This window comes from Triticum urartu, chromosome 2 (genome assembly GCF_003073215.2).
Source record: "Triticum urartu cultivar G1812 chromosome 2, Tu2.1, whole genome shotgun sequence".
Classification (NCBI taxonomy): domain Eukaryota; kingdom Viridiplantae; phylum Streptophyta; class Magnoliopsida; order Poales; family Poaceae; genus Triticum; species Triticum urartu.
The window spans coordinates 80,585,455-80,604,563 of NC_053023.1; the positions used below are offsets into that span (position 1 = coordinate 80,585,455).

Below are 19,109 nucleotides of genomic sequence, written 5' to 3' on the forward strand. Positions count from 1 at the left end.
TTTCTCTCAACCCATTCCTATTGATTGACAACATGGGAATGCAGTAATATACCTTCAACCTGCCTGCCATCTCCCATCCTATCTCTTCAACTAGGTTTTCAACCATGATTGGAGACCAAGTATCTGCATCTACTTCATCGTACCACAGTTGATGACCATTGACATATGAACGATTGCTACCTTGCCCAAGGAAATAACCACCATGGTTAAACTGAACTGAAAACTTCCTGCTGCGCTTGTCTGCATACATGAAAATAGAGCACAACAGAGCACAACAGAGTTTCAGAATTTATGTTCCACATACTGCAAGAAATAGATGCAAGATACCAACTTTCAGTATGTAATTCACCTATACAACCAACATCTTCAACATGCACCAAAATATAGCACCTTTCAGCACCAAATAACCTACAAACAACCACCTTCTCCAAACCCAAAACCCTATAGGCAGAAACCCCCAAATCATGGTCGAAAACCCTAGGCAAATCTCTCCAAAATACAGATGGGCATATCTGACTAACAGACACACCATTCACAATGCCCACCTCTAAATTTCGACCCTGTAGCTTACAACACAAGAACCATGGCGGGGCGATGTGAGGGCTTACTGTAGTTGGGCGGTGGAGCGCCATCGGGGCGACGAACAGGCGACATCGCGACGAAACAGCTCCAGCAATGAGATGTGCCGCGCCTGCGCGGCGGCTCTCGCCCTTGTGCGGTGACTCCGGTGGTGGTGGTGCGGTGCCGCCGACGATCGCCCTTCCCTCCTCCCCTTTCACCTCCTCCCCTTTCGTTATGATCGAAGCCGAATGGACAAGGAGCTGGAGGAATTACAGAGCCAGCCAAGGGTTTCCTTGTACAAAGCCCAGAGAACCCCCGCAAACGCCAGCTGTCGCCTCGGATTGGTCAACAAGTGGTCAAATGAAGTGGCGACGAGTGGCGTGCGGTGAACAGTGACCGTATAATCACGTGTAGGCATATTGAATGACCGTATTGGTCGTATTTTGAAGTACAGTGACCAAAGCGTGCTTTCTTCTCAAGTTCAAGTACCCCAGTGCATTTTTTAGATTGTGAAGTAGGAGACCGGTTGCTTCTTTTACCGTGTGCCGCTCACTCAACCAGTTGCAATTTCAGAGACACCGGACACCGGAGAGAGACAGGGGTGAAGATGCAGGTTGCAGCTGGTTCGCAGGCGGCGATGGAGAGGGGCGACCAGCAGAGCGCCAAGAAGCCGAGGCTGACTTGCTGAGCCGCTCCTCCATGCCCCAGTGAAGCAGGAGAAGATCTCCAGGACGCCGCGGAGCTCGGGTTCCTGCGCCTGCCCGCTGATGGAATGGCCGTGGCCGCGCGCCGACCAGTACGTTGCCCGGACCAGCGCGGGGACAGCGCGGGTACACGGCCAAGGGCTTGCCCCCCGTGAACCCTCCGGAAGTCACGAGCCATCGCGTAAGATTGCCGCAGCCGAGTTCGATTTCAGTTCCAGTTCAGCCGGCGACAGCTGCTAATCCGCGCCCGGCAAGGATTGGGAGCTCTCCGGTAAATAAAAGGGCGGCCGCGGTGGGAGCAGCTGCCCCAACTTGATTCGTTCGCCTCCCTCCCCGATCCCCAGATCCAATCCAAGACGCCATCCATGGCGGCGAAGGTGCTCCAGCTCCGTAGCTCCGACGGCAAGGTGCTCGTCGCTCCGGCGTGGGACTATCGCCCCACCGCCGCCCAAGCCCGCCCGCTGGAGATGCGGGTGCCCTCGCGCGTCCTCGAGAGGGTGCTCCAGTACTGGACCAAGCACAGCCTTGCCAAGGCAACCGGTGAGTCCCGGGAGTCCCTCGCCCGCTGGGACGGCGACTTCCAGCGCCGTCTCGAGGAAGACGGCCTCGCCAAGGAGGCTGCCGCAGCCGCCCAAGAACTCCGCCGCTACGGCGTCGACCATGGAGGGCGTCCCCATCGCTACGCCGCCACGGCCACATCTGATGTCGCTGCTCCTGCCAAGGCGGCCCGTGCTGATCCCGTCCGTGTCTGGTGTGTCAACCACGAAGAACGCAGCCATACGCCGGCGATGCCCGGCTCCGTCGTTGCCTCTGATATTGCCTCCGCCGCGCGCCCTGGGCCTGCCACCACCTTGCCGGCTGCTGCTGGTGCTGACCCCGTGGATGTCCGGTGCGCCATCCGTGCCCGTGGACGCCAGATGGCTGAAGACGAGGAGTCCGCTTGCCACCACCGCAAGCGCCCGGCTTCCAAGGCTCCACTCTGCCTGCCTGCCACTGCTGTTGCGCCCGTGAAGAAGGTCTCTCGTCCCGTCGCTTCCAAGGCTCGCTCTTTCGTCGGCTCGACACCATTGCCAGTCACTGCTGCTGTGCCCAGTGTGAAGAAGGCGACTCCAGCTTCAACTCTGCGCGCAAGAAGGGGAATGGGGGAGCTCAGCTGCAAGGTTCCGAAGCAAAACCGTGTCACCGCTGCAGCACCAATGAAGCAACCAATTGCTTGGCTGCGTCCAGTGGTATTACGCCCTTGCTAGTCTTTTACCTTCCTAAACCATTCACACATGAGTTTCATTTAATCTTTGCCTTGCCTAGTCTTTTAGTTGCTTCCTAAACCATGCACACATAAGTTTCATTTAATCTTTGTCCCTCTAGGTTCTGCACTTGCTTACCAAGATTACTAGTGTTCTTTGAATCCCTTTCAGTCATTAGTAATTTTACAAGGGTGTCGGCAGAGTCTCCATCTAGCTAGGCAGCAAAAACCTTGTTAAGATGTGTGCGGCATAGTTACACTACATCCACACCTGGTCCTAAGTTAAGGGTTTAAGTAAATAAAGGGCATTTTCAATAAATCAAAGTGAAGCAGATGAGCCAAAAAAATTGGAAACTCATGTACTGCAATTCCGGCACGAGACAGAGCGTAAAACGCACTCGCCGCAAAATGCAAAACGCCCGCTTGCTACCCGGCTTGTAGCAGGAAAAAGGAGTAGAATTGAACTTGTCGATACACACAGTAATCATGTGAGCTGCCTAGCGTCTGGAGACTATGCTGACTCTCCTGTAAAATTAATCTTGGCTGACTTGGATTCTTAGGCATTGGCGTCTTGGTGAGTTAAAGTTGCAGTTTCCGAAGAGTACCATTGGTTAGTGAACTCTTGTGTGTATGTGTGGGTGAAGCTTTGAGCTCAGCAAGTCCTTGATGTACCGACTATCAAGTCATACTGTAACCAATTTTAGATATGAATGAGAAAATTGTTGGCCTGAATTTTGCAGAGCATTTGAGTAATCTTTTCGTATCTATTTATTCTTGTATGCTTTTGTGGCTTCTTAAAGCATTCTGCTGCTCACTGAGTCATATTGTTTTCAATATCAGATATGAATGAAAAATTGTTGGCCTGAATCTATGCAAAGCATTTGAGTAACTTTCTGTATATATGTTTTTTTCGTATGCTTCTATGGCTTATTAAAACATTCCACTGCTCTGCTCTCGTCAGAAAAGTGTGCGCTGACTCACGGATCCAATCGATTCATGTCTGGTTTCACAATACTTCGTTTGAGTGGTGAAGCACATAACCATGTCTCCATGTTTGGGACAGTTTTGACAAATAGATTTGGCTTTTCTCAGATCATGTTAGCTTTTGACCCCCCAAGGTACCAGGAGTGGATTTTTTGTGTGGATCTAAGAACTAAGATCTCAAGTGACTACAACTTCTGTTTTCATCTGTCAAACTCTAAGTATGCTGTTTTCATCAACTTTTGTGGATATTGTTTTCATCAAGTTTGTCATATGTAACCCTGAACCTCTAGTGGATCTCTAATGGTCAGTACGCCCATGGGAGACTGCAAATAACTCGTCTCTTATTTCTTTTCTAGTTGGTTACAGTTTGATGATTTTGTTGTGCTCAAATGGCAATCATATCTTGTTTAGATAGGTTTCTCTGTGCAAGCAAGGATGATGCAAAGAACTGTGCATACATTTTCTCAGTTATTTTGGTGATTGCAGTGTCTTCAGAAACTTTGAAACAGAGTAATGTTATTGCTACTTTTTTTCAAAGAAATTGGCAGGAATGCTGCCAATTCATTAGACTGAAAAGAAATTAGACAAGTGTGTCCATATTAAGGTCCAGCTAATTAACCCGGCCATTGCTTGGGATCACTGGATCTGGTTGGTAAATTTTAGGGTTGCTCAAAATCATCTCTGTACTTGTGAAAATATGATGAGAGGTATACCTGCTGCAAAAACTCATTGGGTATAGTTAGCATGGAACATGGCAAACCAATTTGGATTGTCAATTCACTCCCCCAACATATCCTATCATAAGCAAGATCCTCTGTAACGGTTATCCAGTAGTCCATTTTTTATCTATACATTTCAGAGAACAAGGTGGTTTATCCTGTTGTTGGTCTCATTGTCATTAGTCTTTTATCCGTGTTCACCAAAAGACAATCCCCTGCTTCTGCTGCATTTTTCTGCCGAGTGCTGGATGGTGAAACATACCATCGCGATCTCCATGTACCGACTATCAAGTCCTTGATGTACCGACTACCAAGTCATACTGTAATCAGTTTCAGATATGTATCAATGAAAAATTGTTGGCCTGAATTTGTGCAAACCATTTGAGTAACTTTTGGACGGTGAACCACATAACCATGTTTGCGACAGTTATTGGTTAGAAGATTTTTCTGGTTTGAGATACTGTAATCTGATTGTCAAGTATGTGAAAAATGTTGCAGCATAGTGCAGCTATTTGACAAATTGGTCTGGCTTTTCTCATATCATGTTAGCTTTTCATTCGAATTATTAAACATAAATAAATAATTTATAATTTGGCGTCAGAGTGCTTAAGTGAAGAAAACTCTAAACTAGCGTTACCTGTTCATCACAGAGGTTGTGATATCGTTGGAAGAGAAACCACCAACTTGTGCAATTTCAAGTAGAAAATAAACATCTAACTGGGTCTGCACAGCATAAAGTACAATCTTTGCAAGGTCATATAATCCATGAGATGGAACTTACAAGGTCTAAATGGACACCAAATCGAAGCAACGCATACAAAATTTGTCCAACTAACCTGATGGAAAAGTGTGTCCATTTTAAGGTCCAATTTCAAGGCATTGCTTGGAATCGCTGGATCTGATTGGTCAATTTTAAGGTTGATCAAAATTCTCTCTGTGCTTGTGAAAATATGATGAGGGAGACCTGCTGCAAAAACTCACTGGGTAATCATCGCGTGCGTCAGTTAGCATGGAACATACATGTTGAATCAGCAACCGATGGTTGGTATGTCACCTGACAAACCAATTTAGACTGTCAATTCACTACCCCCAACATATCCTATCATCAGCAAGATCCTCTGTAAAGGTTATCCATTAGTACATTTCAGAGAACAAGGCGGTTTATTACGTTGTTGATCTCATTGTCATTTGCCGTCTATCCTTGCAAACCAAAAGACAATTCCCTGCTACTGTTGCATGGGTAATGCACACGGTGAAGCTTCTCCCATCGCTAGCTCTGCTGCATTTTTCTGCCATGGTGAAACATAAGATCACGGTCTCCAAGATCTTTCTGAACTTCTTTCAGGTCTCCAAAAAAACCGTTCTGAACTCTGATGTGCAGTTGTTTTTATTCCTTGAGAGCGGTTTCCTTGAGACTCCAAACTCAAATCCAAGCTGCAACAACTTGATCTTGCTGCATCAAAATATGCCTACTCTTGCTTCAAAATCTGCTTCGACAGCAACTGTTGAGATTGTGATCATGACAGAACTGTCAAGGCACGATCCGCCTGCATAACCGGCGGCCCTCGCCAGGATCGCTGTTTTTGCAATGCTTAGCGCGGACTACGAGGACAATGCTTAGCCAGGATCCTCCGTTGGCTCTGGTGAGGAGGAGCAATGCTACATCAACGGAGTGTTACGGGCCTTTTACGGGGTAAATTTGAAGTGGCAATCTGTGATTGGACCAAAGGAGGAGGGACGGCCCCACTCCCCTGAAAAAGGGGGGGGGGGGGGGGGGGGGGGCAAGTATTACTTGGTTGGAAGGTCTGTGAATACCCGTCGATGTACCATTTTTGGGTGAGGAGCCTGCCAGGTTTGTGTGGATGCTCAATGTAGATTAAACTGAGGCCTAACAAGGCGATGTAGTGCTACGAGAGGACAATGTTGGACCGACGAGACGTGGAGGACGAAGCAGTAGGGTGATGCTGAGCACACAAATGACTACACTCCTTTGTGTTGCATTATTTTCACAAAGTCGAAAGAAATTTTCACAAAGCACACTGACTTAAAATAAGAAATAAGGTTTGAAGGAACTAGTTGAACATTAAGATCCTGTTGTGCAAAATGGTGGCCTAGACATCATCAAATCCAGAACGCGCCGGGCAAGCACAGAGAACAATTGGGCACGAGGTAGGAGCGGCCAGGTCGGCACGGCGTGACCACGAGTTCGCCGTTCTTGCAATGCTCAGCGCGGAACACGGTCACATGGAGCAGGCACTCTCCACCCCTAGCTTCCGCTCCCTCGGCGACCGACGCCGCCGGCACGACCTCGACGAGGCAGAACCGCCCATGCCCGACGTGGACGAGTGCGCGGCACCCGAGGTTCACCGGCGTCTTGAGGAACGTGAGCTCCTGATCGCACATCCTCCACGCCGGCGCCGGCACCGGCCCCTCGACGTCGACGCCAGCGAGGTCCGGGACGTCGCAGGAGCAAAGGTAGGGACTTCCCTTGACCCCGCCGTCGGTGCCGTCGGCCTCCCGGATCCCGACCCACGCGCCCAGCTCGCCGTCGTAGTGCCCGCGGCCGTGGAACGGCAGGCGCCAGTCGCCGCGGCGCGCCGACCGGCAGCGCCTGGTGTCGAGCGAGAAGGTGAAGGAGGACGAGGCGAAGACGGTGCGGCCGTCCGGGTGCACCGCGTGCGACATGACACGGCTGCGGCCGCCGCCGGCGTCGAGCGGGAGCGGCCGCCGGCACATCTTCCAGGCCCACTCCTCGTCAGGCTCCTCGTATGCTAAGTAGCCTGGCGTGTTTTCTTCCTCGCCGTTTAGCGCCCACAGCTTGTCGCCGACGGGCGCGGATTGGTAGGGGTGAGACGGGAACCATTCCCTCGCCTCCAGCACGTCGCCGTCGGGCTCGGAGTCGAAGGGGCCGGGCGGGAACTCGTGTGGAGGCCTCCCGCCGTCCAGCTTCCCCGTCTTGGTGTCGTACACCAAGGTGAGGAAGTACGGAGTGCCGGCGAACAATACGGAGAGGGTGCTGGAGTGAGTCGTCATGACGATGTTGCTGCCGACGGCATCGAAGTGCGTGTCATTGTATGTGCCCACCAACGTGGCGCCCAGGCGGAGGGCTCGTCCGCGACGGTCGCGTGCTCGCCGTCGTGGAGGTCGTCGACGTCGAGCTTGTAGATGCTGTGGGTCACCGAGCGCATCTCCTTGAGCACCACGTACAGATGCCGCCGCAGATTGGACTCCGCCGCCGCCGTCCTGCCATCAGCTCCGTTGGGCCGTGCCGTGTCGTCGTCGGTGGCGTACGCACGTGATGGGAGGATCCTTGGCTTGGCAGCGCCCGGAGCGGCGGCTGCTCGCCACCGGAGGTGGGAGAGAAGGGGCTGAGATCGGGCGACGATCGATCGCAACATCGTGGGAGGAAATTCAGATCGTGATAGTCCGCGAGAAAGAAAGAAAAAAATGATGCGATCGTGATTCGTCTTGACTCTTGAGTTACCACGCGCTATATAATTGGTTGGGATTGGACAAATCTTGCTATATACTAGAGCCGGCTGATTTTGTTAGTTTCCTTATTATTATCTCATTTTAGGGAAGACAATTTTGTACTAACGGGTTTGCTCAAGCTCAGTCGGCTTAGACTAACCATTGGATCTTTGTGCGGAGATTCGTGCTAGTTGAACAACGTCAAACGGACCTCGTAGCACTTCCTCCCACCGCTTGCAGCACTTCATCTCATCAGTCGCAGCATCCGTCGGTACTGGCTGCAGCATGTCATGTCACATTGTTGTGTTCGCCCTCATCGCTCAAAGCACATTGTTCTGTCATTCACAGATTCCACCATCGTTGTATGCAGCACTAAGCCTCATCTGTTCCGGCGTCCGTCGTCGTTGCTCACAGCATGTCTCGCAGCGTCTACCTTCCCCGTTGCAGCTTGTCGTACCACCGATTGCAGCATCCAATCATGCCGTTCGTAGCACCACAACTATGGTGACATCACTCGGCTGAGACTTGGTTAAGTAGTCTCGGTCGAATGGGCTCAGACCCATATTGTAACAACTAACATTCTGTTGCCGACTGGAGATAAAATCTCTCTGAATGGAATGTCATAGGAAAGAGAAAAGTGGAGAAAAGGGAAGACAAAACTGTAATTTTATTTCTTTCACCAGGATCGTTGTGATAATTTCAATATGAAATGTCAGCTTCTAGGACCATCACCAGTATCCATACCTGCATATATACGTGTGCAAATGATAGCGTATAAGAGCAAGCAAAAAATTTGAGTCAATTGCTACCAACATGACCGGTCTCAGTAAAGATAACAAACTGCACTTCCATGACTAAGGGAGTTATTACTTGAACATCTCGAGGGCACAGCTCCACACTAGTGCACGAAATAAACTTTGCAGGAAAAAAAAGGACTTGAAAAGAGGATGTCTTTTTTTCACGAGAGGTGACTGCATGCATCTATCTTCAGCACTAGTGCAAAGCTCAAGCTCATGTCATGTTGCCTTGGCGCCGCCTTTCGATATCTTCAAAGATTCCATAGCTTCCCTGCACATCACACCCACAATCAGTGCTCGATACCAGCATTCATAAAGTTTAAAGTTTTCAGTAAGCATGCGACAACAAAAGGGGTAGATGGATACCGTAATGCAGATTCCATCTCGGCATTCTCCGGGTCCAACTTGAATCCATCAAGAAGCGCCACACACGCGTTCGTGTAGTCCTGGTGATGAATGATGGCCTTGTGAACGAATTATTCAAAAAAAAATGCATTGGTCAAATGAAGTAGCCAGCAGGATCTTCGATCCCACCTTCAGTGACACCAGAGCTGCACCCTGCCGGTAGTAGGCCTTTGGCCAGTCAGGCCGCATTCCTCTGCAATCAAGAGCGTCCAGCAAAGCCCTCTGTCCGTCACCCATGCGAAGCAAGCAGAGGCTTCTGTTTGAGAACAAGGTTGCATCATTAGGGTCATGCTCTATTGCCTGCATCCAACAAGTTAAAGAAGATTTGCTGAGTATCGAAACAGATACGAATTTGTGAATTGGAAATCTGCAAATGGCTGCTCATTGACTAGTATTAGTGCAAGAGATTAATGAATCATGCAAAAACCTTGATTTTCTTGAAAAGAAGCCAATCTCAGAAGCTTTTTCATATATAATTCATTAAATATAGGACAATACTGAAGTAAAGTCAATTGCAGACCAAATAAGTTCTACTTGATTATTTCCTAACCCCCCGTAAAAATATGGAATGGCGACAAGCAAAACGAGCCCCCTTATGACATTTGTTTTTGGTCGACACCAGACCAGTTGTCTTGTACTGAGGACTTGCTTACTAGTTTTCGAGTTGGCAGGGATGGGGGAATGGGAGATAAGTTACTTTTGGAGTACAAGATTCTATTTTTCAGCATCATTCTATGGAAGCAGGAAAAAAGAAATGACCAAGGCAGTAAAAAGAAAGGCATAGCAGTTAGTAGGAGTTTATCCCGGGCAACATCCTTTGCAGATGCAAGACAGTCCGACGCCCCTAAGTTGTTGATAGTGGGCTTGACGCACAGTTACCGAGAGCAGAGCAGTGAGCCAACCAATCGAGCAGTAGGTTCACTGATTTCTCCATCCATCCAACTGGTAGTTCTAACAATAGGTGAGCTTTTAGAAAAAAATTACTTCATGGTAAATGTATCTGCAGTAATGTCAAGGTTCAAAAACAGCTTATTGGCTCTGAAAAACAGAAGATTGTCTAAACATAGGTTCATTTGCACCTCCCACATGCAATGCAGCACGTAAGGAGAAGGCAACAGGTCAGCAAATCCAATTATGTCCTCTCCAAAGGAAAATCAGGAAAGAATTCATTCTACTTTTCCCAGCTGAACTGTTGTGGCTGGGAAAGCCTGCTAGAACAACAGGAGTCAAATAGGACAAGCAGCCAGGGCATGAATGCATGATGGGGCTGGCACACAAGGAGCATAAGCTGGCTAGTAGGATTAGTCACCTAGCATGAGTTAAGAAACTTAATGGGGCTGGCGCACAAGCATCCAGGGGAAAAAGAAATAAATGATTGTGTTTTGTTTGGAACGGGGCAGAGATAAAGAAAGAGTTCTAGTTTTAGGTTTCAAGATCTGATACACCTATACAAGAGGAGACTATTAAAATCTGCAAGCAACATAATACCAACATACAAATCAGTGCCCAGCTAATCCCTTTCCAGTCAGTCTAGCCTTATTTTCAAGGTAGTTATCCCTTGACAATGCCACTGACCAAGTTTCCTTTTCAATAACTAGGCCTTTGCCATTTGGTGACTCAAACATAGCTAGAAGCCTGTTTGAAAATCTCCAGGTTCACGTGCTTTCTTTTCTGCCAAAGAATTATAACTTAGAAGCAGGAAAGAATACAACATATGGCGTTGTAACATACCTTAGTGTACCACATTGTTGCAGAAAAATAATCTTTACTCTCGATTGCTTTAATCGCAGATGACTTCAACTGTGCTATTTCCCTTTTAGTCGCATGTTCATCCTGAACCATAAATATCAAATAAGATGGAGACATGAGTAATGAATAGAAAAATGCTTTAATAGTAAAGAAAATACATAGGACTGTTCTGTAAATATAGCAATATACTGTAATAAATATTATTGGGTAATAGGCCCCAATACCAATTGAAACTTTAACAACCAGAAATGTAGTCTCCTCATAAATTTGAAATTTTCACCTCACACATATTTTTCTAGTGTACGTGTGCAACCCCTTTCATCTCTTATTTTCTATACGATCTTAAGATTTAAGATAATGTCACAATTAGTAACTCCCTCTTGTGCACACTGATAGTAGATGATAGTTTCAAGCAAGATCAAAAAACAAATTGCCATCATTTCCCTTAGTATGCCTAGTATGGAATGCTGGAATCTCATGAATTGATTTTCACATAAATAGGTGTAATTCCTGCAAAAAAAACTAAATTTATCCATTTCAAACAGGACCTAAATATGTGAAGTCAAATTGGTCAGCATAAGAAAAATATAGCTAAATTTGAACTGTTTCAGTTTGACATGTTCCATCGCACATTACCTAAAAGCGAACGTAAGATACAAATTTGATATTTAAAATATTCTTAGTATTTCTTTACTAACCTATTTATCAATATTGTAACAACTTCCGTTAAAAATATTGTAACAACTCAATCTAGAAAGGAAGCCAAATATAGCATTTGATCAATATATTTTTCATGTGGAAACACAAATAAAGTGTAGGACAGTCAAATTGTTTTGAGCCAAGTCATTAGTCAACTTAAGCATCATGTGGTGTCACAAGCCAAAATGCACATTAAAGTTTTCAGCCCAAAATGTACATAGCAAGAATCCTTAAGGACCCAACTTGCTATGTGCACATTCAAGTCACATAGCAAGAATCCAATCAGACTGTTCGGTACTAGACATAGATTAATTCTAGAAGAAACTGGAGGCACATAAGGACCTGGTGCCATGTTTCGTGGATAATGTCCTCCACTAGGATGTTGCTACCAATAGAATGCAGAGTTACAAACATAACAGTTTACTAATTGGCTCACTGCCATGGTCTACCACTATTTCCTCCACAGTTGTGGGCTTGTGACCGCCACAAAATTTTATGGAGAAGAAAATGTCTGCCACAGCTGTAGCCAAACTTGGCTATAAAGATAGTAACTGAGATTTGAGTCCTGCTGAAGAGAAGTTTGGCGTGCTAGGCCAAACTTGGCTACCTAAGATGTGGCAAACTGCAGCCACAAACTAAATAGGCCCTAAAGATGATAAAACTGACTGAATAACTATCCAATAAGCACCTTAGGATTGACTTTGACCTCGACCTCTTCCCCACAGGCAACGTGCTGCTCCTGTTGTTGTCGCGGCCCCTGGTCACGTCCTCGTCCTCTGCCAGATCGCCGAGCGGTGCCAGCGACTCGTCCTCTGGCGCTGGCGTGGACAGCAGCCTGAAAAACAACAAGTCGTTTTCATAAAATCCACCAAACACACAACTCACCCTCTTCTCTGACATTAGCACCACCTGACCGAACTTACAATGCCAGGAAAAAAACAAGCACCTAAGTTGTCTGACATGACAAATTTTGGTTCAACAATGATAAGTGGCAGTGTGGCACTGAGGCTGCAAAACTCTTACCATGAAGTGAATCGCTTATATTCTCACTCCAGTCAGTGTTCTCACTGGAGGTAGATGTACAACATTTAAAAAAAAAACTCAGGTCATGACAAGAGCAATTACCACATTTTGAATATTACTACTCCGTCCCATAATGTAAGACGTTTTTTGACACTACACTAGTGTTAAAAAATGTCTTACATTATGGGACGGAGGGAGTACATGACAACAAAACATCAAACTGAACCTCGACAGATATATAATGGTAATACTAATATTTGATGGCTCATTTCTTTCTATCTGCTTCTCAAAGTAGGAAAACTTATTTTACTGGGCATCCAACCGAAACAATACAAAATATCTATGCAGCATTACTGGGAAAAAGTTACAGCCTGTTAGTATGTAAATTAAACAATAATTACAGGGATGTTTACCCAAGCAAGAACCAATATTTCAACAAACATCAATAGTCTAAACATCTCATACGACATGTATCGCATATTTATATATTCCACAAACAGAAGAGAACAGATAGCATGGAATCCCATGGAGCCACATAGCACAGCAACATACCTCATGTACAAGATGCCTATGCTAAGTTAGGTGGGTCAAGGGTCCAACAGGGAAAGATGGTGAATGCATGGTTTCGTAGTAAAGCACCGACAAACTATGGATAGGAAATAAGTGGCACTTATGCTCCATGCTTAAGTCTTGAACAGTGTCATACGCTTGTGTTTACTAGTGGCAAAGAAGTAAATCTTACACCATTAGAGGCATTACGCTTGGCACCAGCCTTCAGTAAGAAATTTAAGCACTCTGTTGAGCTGTCATTTCCCATTGCAGAATCAAGTGAAACAGTTTCAATACAATCTGGGTTGATAACAGCGCCAGCCTATCACATAAAAGGAATGTCACATTTTATGTATGGTGAATAAGTAAAGAACTTGATTTCCAAGCTTAAGTGTTGGAAAATATTGAATATTGAAATAAAGTAAACAAACCTCAACCAGGAGCTTCACGCATTGTAGTGATGATACATTTACAGCCTGAAAGAGGGGTGTCATAGGATAAAGTCCATAGCTCATGTACGTCTTGTTGCACTAGTGAGATGTGAAGCACGTTAGCTGCTATTAATTGATGATAATAACTGGACATAGAAAAATGATTAAAAAGAAAGGTAAGTATGCATAACCATATATCTATGCCAAGCTTTAACTAAAAAAAGTAGGAAACAGCCCTGGCTCCTGCGACGTTGAAATTTGCAAACACAAATAAGTACAATGTTGCAATAGTCGCCTTATTGTTAAATCTTGACTAGAAGACTTTTATTATTTTATTGATGATTGGTACTCCCTCTGTAAACAAATATAAGACGTTTTAGGTCACTAAAGTAGTGACTTAAAATGTCTTATATTTCTTTACAGAGGGAGTACCATATATTACTACATAAAAGTAGCAGCCATGATAGGAAATCAATCATTATGGCAAGTGCACAAAATGACAATGCACCCAGAAGAAATTGATCAACACATGCAATTCGCACTTTGAAAATTATAGGTGCATGAAAGCACGTATAATAGCTTCCACAGAAAACAATAGTGGAGATTCCAAACAAACATTAAACATTACTCTTGCATAAGGATGAAGATTATAAGCTACGGCCCAGACTATAGGTTGGAGAACACAATGTTACGGACTTGAACAAAAGTGAAATGAAGTATTAATGATTCTTGTAACAGTTGCTCCCTAGGAGATCTTGAACAATAACATATAACTAGAAAATTAGACAACTAGAAGCAGCAGGGAAGAAAGAAGTAACAGACATTTGAAGATTTAATTGTGCTGCAAAGAACAATGATCACACCATAACTTGCATACTAGCAAAAGAACAAAACAGCTTCAAGAGTACCAAACAATAACTAGAATGGAGCATGAGAACAATACAGTTAACGAACAAATGGAGAAAAGGCAAACAATTAAAGCTCTATTTTGTGTTTACAGTTGAACATGCAACTTAAGGCAGAAGTAGCATGAAGTTAAGCTTACATCTGCATTATGCTCCAATAAAGTCTTCATAGCACCGACTTGTTGTTCCTTAGTAGCAAGATGCAGTGGTGTCCCAATCTCCTCAGCTATCGGGTCTACATAAGCTCCCTTTGCAAGCAACAGTTCTATCATTTCACAATCTCCTGCATAAAAGAAGCAATATGAAGGTACTTATTACATAATAAGATGGTAAGTTTTTTTCTGACAATCTTTTTAATTTATTTTATCTGGCTCCTGGCAGACCTCAGTTTTCCCTGCATATAGGCTACGAAGATCATGCTAAAGGGGTCAATGTTCCATAGAAACAAGAACTACGCCTACTCGTCTAGCCAAATAAGTTGACTAAACCAATTTCTTTTGAAATAAACGAAGGAGACTAACTATTTCACTTTTAAGGGTGGTGTAACTGAGAGCTGAATAGAATTTAACTACCGAATTTGAAGATAACCTACTTCCATACTAACCTAAGGGAAAGAAAACATAAGTTGCCCTGGAAGTTTGGTCAAACAAACTGTAGTAAGAACATAATACAGCCACAAAATATATTAGAAACAAAAATTCAAAAACTGTGGTGCACACGTGCAAAACAGAGATAACATATGAATAGAGAGGACCTATTCCAGCAGCAGCATGTAGAGGAGTTAGCCCGGCCTCATCAGCTTTGTCTGGATCAGCACCATGATCAAGTAGACACTTGACAACAGCAATCCTTTCACTCATCACCGCATAAAAAAGAGGTGTTCTACCTGTCAAGCACACATACCACGAGGCTTATTTGGCTCAAGTCAATTCAGGATCAGCAAAGAAATGCACATCTGAAAACTCCTCACCGAACATGACATCTAGAAATATGATAGCAAGATTACAAACTAGGGGACGACAGATACATGAAATTCAGGTATCACAGGAGTTAGAATGTGGAGGTCGCTGAGGCACTGTTTGGCAAACAGGACTAACTATTTCACTTTTAAAAGTTTTATTAAAAGACCCATAAATATGCAGAATCAACTGTAGAGTTTTAGTTTCGGTCCCTGCGAGATGAAACTGAAGTTCTAATGGCACCATTAAATCCTTTGGGGCATTTTCATAAGTGCAACCAAGCAACGTTTGGAAAGGAACAGACCCTTATCATCTGCAGCATCCACATCGACGCGCAGCTCCCCGGCCAGGTAGCTGCAGACCTCGAGCTGCTCGTTGGCCGCGGCGATCAGCAGCGCCGACATGCCGCCGTCGGCCCTCGCCGCCTCCACCGCCTCCCTGGGGCGGCCCTTGCCGTTATCCAGCACCCACACCACCCCTGCAACCGCCCCCCCCCCCCCCCCCCCCCCCCCCCCCCCCCCCCCCCCAAAAAAATCAGAGCTCGGAGGAACGCCAAACAGCCGGGGGCCGAAATCGGGAGGCGGGTGAGGGGGGAACTCACTCTTGAGGAGGGGGAGGTCGCCTTTGAAGGCCGCGTCGAGGAGCGTGTCCTGCATCGAAGAGATGGCTCTCGCGACTGCGGGGAGGGGGAGGGAGAGTGAGCGAGCGGATTTAGTTAGGGTTCGGGTGCGCGGTCGAGGCGCGGGATCGTACGCGGGGAGGCGCTTACCACCGGCGGCGGAGGGGAAGCGAGGTTGCTGCGGCGGCGCCGCCATGGCGGATCGGTCGGGGAGCGAGGTTTTTTTTTTTTTTTGGAACTGCGAGGGGAGGGGTTTGGGGATGCGGGAAGAGGGTGAGAGCGAGCGAGGAGGGGGGAGGGTTTGAATTTTGATTTGAAATCCCGGCACAGGGGAGTGAATTACATCTATAGTACTCAAACTTGACGCTAGGGTTCACTTCAAGTTGTGTGAATGTGTCACTCTAGGATCACTGCTACCGTATCCAACGTATTTCACTGATGTGGTATATGTTGACCTGTCCTAACAATTGACTTGCTTACGTGGCAAGCTCATCCTTCTCATCTTTCTTAGCATCCCATGAATGAACCTGAGCATTGGCTGCCGCGTATGCCCACCAGCCATGGAGCCCGTGACGATTTATCGCATGGCTACTCGGCTCTCTTCTGTCAACAGCCCCTACTTCCCCGCTGCCCTTCTTCACGCCGTGCCGTCCCTGTTAAGGCGAAAGACCGCCCTACTCGAGCTCCTCTCGTGCGACGCCCCGCTCTTCGTCGAGCAGTATGGCGGCTCGCTGCACCCGGACGAGTTCGCCTTCTTCGACATGCTCCGAGATGACTATGAGGTCTGCTCGCACCTCAGCCGCCTGCGCGCCTCCGCCTCCTGGAAAGCCGGTTCCCCTCGGCCCTCACGTGTACCTCATCTGCTTTCCTAACTAGTGCGCCACAAAGAGCACTTCTCCCACCCGGGAACCTCCTGCGAGCGGCCAGCACTCACGGAGTCCATGTCGCCGCCGTCGCCGCAATCTACATCCCCTCCAGCGTTGCCAAACTCATATGTGGTGTTTAGAATACAGAGCAAGCCGCCGTGCAGGGCGACCTCCGTGCATTTTCCCGGCTCAAATGGGAGGCATACGATGGTTAGGTTGTAGCCTCGCCGAACCCGTGGAGCTCGACACCGTCGCCCGGCGGCGGCAGAAAGAATAGGCGGACATGATGTTGTGTTTTGATTTTCGGTTTGAGATTTTTTTCGCCCTAGGCCGAGATGGCCGAAATTCAGTCATTTTCAAAAAATTCGGCCGAAATTTGACCAAATTTTGACTACAATTTGACTTAAAGTTGACCAAAATTTACCAAATTTGACCAATTTCGGCCTAAAGATACTTTCCGCCCCAGGCCGAGATTCGGCCGAAATCCGTTTTTTCGGCCGAAAATCAAAACACAGACATGATGTTCCACGGGGGGAAGCCATACACGAGCAGTCCGACATAGTCGCAGCTCTCCGCGTCAAGTCCCCGCGCATGTACAACATCATGCTCTGTAATCCCTTTTCAACAAAGACGCCACCCAACTTGGCATCCGGCGTGCAGACCAGTACACCAACCGGGAGTATGCCTGCGAGGTGTGGAGGTGTAGCTAGACGAGAGGTGGGGAAAGAACATGTCGACAGCCACGACAGGCAGGCGATGAAGGTTGAGCATATGTGGAGGAGCATGGTAGGGTGGAACCTGTCATGTGGAACTAAAGTGGGAGAGATAGACACCCACTAGCCACCTTATGCAACAAGTGCATGTCAGTCGGTGGAACCTGTCTCATGTAAGCGTACGTGTAAGGTCGGTACGGGCCGCTTCATCCCACAATGCCGCCGAATCAAGATAAGACTAGTAACGGTAAGCAAATTGACCAAATCATCGCCCAAACCTACTTGTGTTCTACTCATACATAGAATATACGAATAGACCTAGCTCATGATGCCACTGTTGGGGAACGTAGTAATAATTTAAAATTTTCCTACGTGTCACCAAGATCAATCTAGGAGATGCTAGCAACGAGTGAGAGGGAGTGCATCTTCATACCCTTGAAGATCGCTAAGCGGAAGCGTTACAAGAACGCGGTTGATGGAGTCGTACTCGCGGCGATTCAAATCGCGGAAGATCCGATCCAAACGTCGAAAGGATGGCGCCTCCGTGTTCAACACACGTACAGCCCGGGGACGTCTCCTCCTTGATCCAGCAAGGGGAGAGGAGAAGTTGAAGGAGAGCTCCAACAGCACGACGGCGTGGTGGTGGTGGAGCTCGTGGTTCATCGACAGGGCTTCGCTAAGCACTATGGAGGAGGAGGAGTTGGGGGAGGGGAGGGCTGCGCCAGAGGAAGGGGTGCGGCTGCCCTCTCTCTCCCTCACTATATATAGGGGGAAGGGGGAGGAGGCCGGCCCCCTAGATGCATCTAGATGGGGGGACGACGGCCGGGGGGGACTTGCCCCCCAAGCAGGTGGGAGGCGCCCCCACCCCCTAGGGTTTCCAACCCTAGGCGCCTTGGGCCCTTGGGGGCGCACCCACTAAGAGGCTAGTCCCCACCCATATTTAGCCCACTTGGTCTCCCAGGGTAGGTGGCCCCATCCGGTGGACCCCCGGACACCTTCCGGTGGTCCCGGTACAATACCGATAACCCTCGAAACCTTCCGGTGACTCAAACTGCACTTCCCATATATATATTTCTTCACCTCCGGACCATTCAGGAACTCCTCGTGACGTCCGGGATCTCATCCGGGACTCCGAACAACCTTCGGTAACCACATACAATTTCCCATTGCAACTCTAGCGTCACCGAACCTTAAGTGTGTAGACCCTACGGGTTCGGGAACCGTGCAGACATGACCGAGACACCTCTCAGGCCAATAACCAATAGCAGGATATGGATACCCATATTGGCTCCCACATGTTCCACGATGATCTCATCGGATGAACCACGATGTCAGGGATTCAATCAATCCCGTATACAATTCCCTTTGTCCATCGGTATGTTACTTGCCCGAGATTCGATCGTCGGTATCCCCATACCTTGTTTAATCTCGTTACGGTAAGTCTCTTTACTCGTTCTGTAATACATGATCTCGTGGCTAACTGCTACCTCTTGAGCATGCATTGGTTTTCCCTTGAAGAGGAAAGGGTGATGCAGCAAAGTAGCGTAAGTATTTTCCTTAGTTTTTTGAGAACCAAGGTATCAATTCAGTAGGAGACTACACGCAAATCCCTCGTACCTGCACAAACAATCAAGAACCTTGCAACCAACGCGATAAAGGGGTTGTCAGTCCCTTCACGGCCACTTGCAAAAGTGAGATTTGATAAAGATAAT

The 19,109-nt window shown here is 47.2% G+C and overlaps 2 protein-coding genes across 2 annotated transcripts; one reads left to right on the forward strand and one right to left on the reverse strand.

Moving 5' to 3' along the window:
- Nucleotides 1-1,092: 1,092 nt before the first annotated feature.
- Nucleotides 1,093-3,240, forward strand: LOC125535971. Its single transcript, XM_048699052.1, has one exon. It carries the CDS (start codon nt 1,631-1,633, stop codon nt 2,510-2,512), a length of 882 nt encoding a protein of 293 aa, XP_048555009.1. The 5' UTR covers nt 1,093-1,630; the 3' UTR covers nt 2,513-3,240.
- A 5,170-nt stretch (nt 3,241-8,410) lies between these two features.
- LOC125535973 (ankyrin-2-like) lies at nt 8,411-16,127 on the reverse strand. Its single transcript, XM_048699056.1, has 12 exons — nt 15,969-16,127; nt 15,801-15,875; nt 15,504-15,677; nt 14,995-15,126; nt 14,381-14,523; nt 13,336-13,434; nt 13,098-13,226; nt 12,021-12,167; nt 10,616-10,717; nt 9,014-9,184; nt 8,846-8,925; nt 8,411-8,750 (listed from the first exon to the last, which is right to left on the reverse strand). The coding sequence occupies exons 1-12, from the start codon at nt 16,012-16,014 to the stop codon at nt 8,699-8,701; spliced, it is 1,350 nt and encodes a 449-aa protein (XP_048555013.1). The 5' UTR covers nt 16,015-16,127; the 3' UTR covers nt 8,411-8,698.
- Between the last annotated feature and the right edge of the window lie 2,982 nt (nt 16,128-19,109).

Bases quoted from the DNA above. Each gene is read 5' to 3' on its own strand.
- LOC125535971 (XM_048699052.1), top strand. From the start codon at position 1,631: ATGGCGGCGAAGGTGCTCCAGCTCCGTAGCTCCGACGGCAAGGTGCTC.
- LOC125535973 (XM_048699056.1), bottom strand. From the start codon at position 16,014: ATGGCGGCGCCGCCGCAGCAACCTCGCTTCCCCTCCGCCGCCGGTG. The intron at 15,876-15,968 runs GTAAGCGCCTCC...CCCTCCCCGCAG, and splicing joins CTTCCCCTCCGCCGCCGGTG to TCGCGAGAGCCATCTCTTCG. The intron at 8,926-9,013 runs GTGGGATCGAAG...ATTCATCACCAG, and splicing joins CAGCTCTGGTGTCACTGAAG to GACTACACGAACGCGTGTGT.